This window comes from Octodon degus, unplaced genomic scaffold (genome assembly GCF_000260255.1).
Source record: "Octodon degus isolate 3935 unplaced genomic scaffold, OctDeg1.0 scaffold00156, whole genome shotgun sequence".
Lineage (NCBI taxonomy): Eukaryota > Metazoa > Chordata > Mammalia > Rodentia > Octodontidae > Octodon > Octodon degus.
This window is the reverse complement of record NW_004524732.1, coordinates 4,610,375-4,615,923: the sequence shown is the minus strand read 5'-3', so window position 1 is coordinate 4,615,923 and position 5,549 is coordinate 4,610,375. Positions and strand designations below refer to the sequence as shown.

Below are 5,549 nucleotides of genomic sequence, written 5' to 3'. Positions count from 1 at the left end.
TGGTGGTGATGGTGATGGGCCTGGTGAGGATGGGGATGGAGAGGATGGTGATGGAGGTGGTGGTGCTGATGGTGGTGGTGGTGATGCTGATGGTGATGGGCCTGGTGGGGATGGGGATGGAGAGGATGGTGATGGTGATGGGCCTGGTGAGGATGGGGATGGAGAGGATGGTGATGGAGGTGGTGGTGGTGGTGCTGATGGTGGTGATGGTGACGCTGATGGTGGTGATGGTGATGGGCCTGGTGGGGATGGTGGTGGGGATGAAGATGATGGCAGTGATGGAGATGATGGTGATGATGTTAGTAATGGGGCTGGTGCTCTTGCAGCTGGGGATTGTGACAGTGACTGAGCCATGAGGTAGGTAATAAGGAGGCAACTTCTAAGAAGCACACAGCCAGCTGGCTACAGGCATCCTTCCCGGGTGCAGAGGATGCCCAGACCCTGCCTTGCTTCCACATGTCTGGGGGACGCTCACCCCCTGCAGGAGTCTGGGAACCCCTCCATCCTTCCTATGGAGCTCTGCTGGGGCAGATGCATGTGTTCTACTCACTGCACTCTGGGAGGGAAAGTGGGGTGCTGTTTGTGAGCCAGTTTTAACGCAGGAAGGACTCAGCGTGCTGTCTGAGAACATTTTCACTGAGGAGAGTGGAGCTCCTGTGTTGTGACCAAGGGGTATCACCAGGAGTGTCTGCCTTGGATCACCACAGCAACCCCAGAGGACATGCGTAACCTGCCCAGGTCTCGAAAATCGTGGTAAATAGGCAAACACAGAAGTTTCGCTTCTTATTGGTTATGCAGATGAATGGGTTTTATTTTTGCTGGAACAAACAAACTTCGGGTCTTGCCCATGGTGAAGTGTGCGGTTCTGTGGTATTAAGAGCCCTCCCCGCACGGCGCAGTTTCCTTAGGAGTGCGTCTCATCTCACGAGATTGAAGCCCTCACCAGTGATGGCGCACTGTGGCGGGCATCTGCTCTGCGATGACGTCACTAGCTGCATGATTATTTTTTCTAAACTAAAACCTTGGGGGGCGGGGGGAGATGGCTCAGTGGAATAAATGCTTCCCTGGCAAGGGCCTGAGTTCAGTCCCCAATTCTGAAAAAAAAGGGGAGTGCTGGGGAAATGGCTCAGTAGAATAAGTGCTTCCCTGTAAGCGCAAGGTCCTGAGTTCAATCCCTGGTTCCAGAAAAAAAATTTGTTTCTAAAACCTCAGTTTTTAGGTTTCATTGAAGGGTGGGAACTTGACGATCAATAGTGGATTTTGAATTGTAGTTTGTGTGCTCACCTTGGAAAGCTTTGCCGTCCCTGCCCTAGACCCTCTCCGGTGACTGCCATTCTCCTCACTCCGGTGTGGTTTTGGACAAAAAGAAACCTCAAGGATGTGGGATTGTCCCTACCTGTCCTGTTGTGGTGGTTTATTTTGTGGCACAGTGTGGCCCATGTGGTAGCGTGTGTGTGGATGCCCCACCTTCCAAAGCCAAATGGGTCTCCTGCTGCGCACCGTGCTGGCTGGGCCTCCACTTGGGCCCCCCTGGGGAGTAGTGCTGGGTGTAACACTCTGAGCACAGGCAGCAGGGGCGCCACTAATGGCCAGCTCAAGGAGGGGCCGAGCCCCCAGGAGCCCAGCCCCCAGGGGCCCTCTGTGAGGACCTAGCAGAGGAGGCAGCCTGCCCCGACTCTCAGCTCCAAAGACAGGGCCTGTCCAGCCCCATCCCTAGGCCGCGCTCACGCCTGCCTCCTGCCCACCCCCCAGGCCCACCCTTGGGAGTGCAACATGCAGACAACTGGGTCCTGGAAGCTGCAGGGACAGGAATGGCTCCACTTCTCTGCCCCCACCCAGCCCCGGGGGAGGCACAGGGCAACATTCTGCTTTCCATGTGCTCACTGGATGTGGGTGAAGCGCCTGTGCCCATGGGAAGCTGCAGGCTGGGCGCAGACAGCTCTGGATGCTGGCAGGGTGTGAGTTCAGCACTGCCCTGGTGCCCAGAAGGGAGCCAGGAATCCACGCAACTGCTCAGGTGACGGCGAAGAGCCAGACAGGAGCAGCAGCCTGGAGGCCACTGGCTCTGGGCAGGGTCTGTGTAGCTGCTCCCTGCTTGCCCTGCCGGCTGACCCACCTGGGACAAGCAGCGGCCAGGGGCAGCTCAGAGAGGACATTTCCCCATGGCCCGCAGGTCGCTTTTGTGCCCGCTGACTCTGACTTCCAAGGTATCTTGTCCCCAAAGGCCCTGCTGGAGAATGGACTTGCCACAGAAATGAACAGGTAGGTGCAGGCTTGAGCAGCCAGCCAAGGAAACTTGGGGAAACTCCCACGGGAGTGGCAGGGGAGGCTGAATGCCGCCACACACACTCCCCCTGGTTCCAGCCCTGCTTTCCTCCTTCCTGAGTATGTGATAGTAACATGGTTGTTCTGAATTCTATTTTATGAGTGAGCCTTCTCAATCCCATTTTATAGATGTGGAAATTGAGGCTCAGAGGAACTCAGTCCCCACCCCCCAATCCAGTGGGGAGTGGGGTGGAGGTGGGGTCTGAGCTCTGGCCTTCCCTGGCCACAGCTACCTGCTCTGGTGTTCCTCAGACCTGACAGCCCTGAGAGCACGTGGGCTTCTGTGACCCATACAGGCCTCTCCGTGTGGGGCTGGGGCTCTGAGCTCTCTCTGGGCAGGACAGCGGTGGCTCCTGTGCTCCTGGCACACCAGTTGAACATTGTCCTCAACCTGAACAGTGGGACTGGGCTGGGTGGTCCCTGGGAGAGCACGGGTCCAGTCACCTGGCTCCTGGGGTCTTCTCATCCCCCAGGTGTGCAGCTCTGGGCAGGGAACTCAGTTTAAGCACAGTGACAGAACAAGACGCCTGGGTTGGCGCCAGCACCAGCACCTCACACCTGTGTCACCACAGAGATCCCACATGCCGGGGTCAACCCGTGCCTCCATTTCTTCACAGTGCACAGGGGGTGGAGGAGAATCGGAGGGGCTAACGGGAGGAGCCCTGCAGCTGGGGCCAGGCCAGCCTTAGGTGCTGCTGAGTGCAGAGATAAGAGGACATTGTCCTAGAGTGAAGGGAGCAGGAGCAGTCAGGTTGGGTTGGTGGGAGCTTGGGTCTTTGGCTTCTCCCAGGTGGGCCCCGCCCCCTCACGAAATGAGTGCAGCGGCGCCCCCTGGAGGCTCTGTGAGACTGGGCTAGACCACAGGCCAGGGGAGAGCCAGGCCGGCTGTGTGACCTTTGTCCCTTCTCTCCCCTCCTGGGGCACAGCCCCCAGACCCCCTATGCCAGGCTGTGGGAGGAGGCCGCCTATGATCAGAGCCTGCCCGACTTCAGCCACATGGGCTACAGGGCTGACTCCCGCCCACTACTGGCCCCTGAGGTGGAGCTGAGGACCAGGGATGGAGGAGAAGGTGGCCCTTGCCAGGCTCAGGCCTGGGTGGAGGCAGCCGTGGTCGTCCACAGGGCCTTGGAGGACAGTGAGGGAAAATGGACTCAGAGCAGCCCCAGGTGAGTGCGCGGAAGAGGGTGAGTGCCGCCTGGCCCCAGGGCACAGGACAAGGTGCTGAGGGTGGGAAGGGACACTGGGGAGAGAGAGGATGGGCAGCAGGGCACAGGGCACTAGAGGCTTCAGGTGGAGCTGTGGGTGCAGTCAGGCAGCTCTGTGGCTGTGTGATCATGGCCAGTTCCTAGGCCTCAGTTTCCCCAGTGGGAGAAGTCATTCCTGCACAAGACTGTTGTAAGGACCCAGAACACGCATGCAAGTGGGTGGAGCACAGTGGGCTCTTCCTCATCACAAGTAGCAGGGGTCCAGGGCCTGAGCATTGAAGCTCCCATCCTGGCCAAGCGACCAACCTGCTCCCTGACCTTGGGCACCAGGCCCCGCTCCCTCCCGCCCTGCCCCTGATTGCTTATGAGCTCCTAATTCATCCACTTCTTTATTCATTCCATCATTGTCCTGGGCACCAACTCCCTGCCAGGCCTTGCCTGGCTCCCAACCTTCAGGAGCTCCTGGGCCCCTGGGGGAGGCTGCCAGGAAACAGAGGAGACTCCTGTGGGGCAAGGAGAGCCCTGAATGCCTGGGCAAGTGGGTGAGTGGCCTTGACAGCAAACTGAGGCCCAGACAGGTGAACTTGCCTCCCTCAGGCCTTGCAGCTAGTGGCTGAGACCTGGACCCCATGCTGTGAACAGAGCTGCCCTCCACCCTGCGCTCTTTGCCCCCGCAGCCCACCGGCCTATCCCCAGGGACCTGCACCCCTGGCCTCCTTCCAAGATGACCTGGATGTGGACTTGAGCGATGGCAGCAGCCCCAACCCATCTCTGTCTGACAGAGAGGTGCCCCAGCCTTCGCAGAAAGAACCCAAGGCCGACAGGAGCACGCTGGATCGCTTCCATGATTTTGCTCTGATTGATGATGCCCCTACTTTGGAGGATGCACCCCGAGAGGGGCAGAGGCAGGAAGCAGTCCTGCTCAACAGCTGGCAGCAGCACCTAAGGAGGAAAGAGGAGGAGGAGGCCTCGGACACAGGCCTGGAGGAACCTGAGGAGGAAGAGGAGGACCTGTATTATGGACTGCCTGAGAGCCCTGGTGACTCCCTTCCAGACAAGGATCTAAGCTTTGAGCCTGACACCCAAGGCTGGGATGGAACTGCTCCCTAGTTCCAAGCTGGGACCATTGCTAACCCCCTTTGAACTCACTGGGCCTCAGTTTCTGCCAAAGGGGACTATGTGAAGGGTCAAACCAAGTGGAGGACCCAAGGGCTTCTCAGGGGCTCTAAGGGAACCTTGGAGAGGGCTCGTTGCTGTCTGGACCATCGCTTGTTTTCTCTGCCAAACATTTGAAGGCAGAGCTTGTTGTGTTGAATATTTATGGAAGCCAGGTCCTCAAAAGCCTTTCCCATCCCCCAAAGCTGGCCTCATGGTGCTCTCTGTGCCCAGATCCTCGCCGCCAGCTCCTGGTGCCTGCTCAATGGAGTAGTCCATTTTCACCAGGACTGCCCCTGTCTCCCCCAGCCCAGGCCTCCTGCTGCTCTCACCCCAGCATCCATAGCCTTGTGTGGCTGGCCCTGCCAACCCCAGCCCTGGCAGCCCCTCCACCCCCAGCCCCATCTTGCAACCCAGACCCTTGCCCAAGCTCGTCTTGCCCAGGCTGCCCTTGGACCCTCTGCTCACGCTTCTCCTGATGTCGCAACTCTTAGAGTGAGCTGGTGTTTGCGCCACTCGCTTCCTCTGAGCTGGACGCTCCCATCAGTGCCCCCTGCCTGCCTCCTGCTCCAGGTGTCATCTGGGCATTCTCATGCAGTCTCAGGGCAGGCACCGACCCAGATAAAGTGGCACACCTGCCAAATGCACCCATCCTGGTGTAGGTGAGGTCACATCAAGCTACTGGCTTAATTCCATTGCATCAGGTCATCAGTGAGTGTTTGCCGTGTGCCAGGTGCTCAGCTGGGACCTTGGGGGACAGAGATGGGAACCCCTGAGCTTGTTCTTGACATCAGTGTGCTCACACTGCAGGGAGCTGCTTCCTTGCCCATTGGAGATAGCACAGAGCAGAGGCATAGTGGAAGC

At 58.7% G+C, this 5,549-nt stretch overlaps 1 protein-coding gene across 2 annotated transcripts in view; it reads left to right on the top strand.

The window, feature by feature from the left end:
- The window catches only part of Bsnd (barttin CLCNK type accessory beta subunit), an 8,812-nt gene extending 3,682 nt beyond the window's left edge, over positions 1-5,130 (top strand). For both annotated transcript variants that reach the window (XM_023702705.1, XM_004642596.2), the window contains 3 exons: positions 2,174-2,262; positions 3,252-3,491; positions 4,208-5,130. In XM_023702705.1, the coding sequence (XP_023558473.1) occupies positions 2,174-2,262; positions 3,252-3,491; positions 4,208-4,640 (762 nt within the window). In that variant the 3' untranslated portion in view covers positions 4,641-5,130. The remainder of the gene's footprint in view (positions 1-2,173; positions 2,263-3,251; positions 3,492-4,207) is intronic.
- Positions 5,131-5,549: the final 419 nt, after the last annotated feature.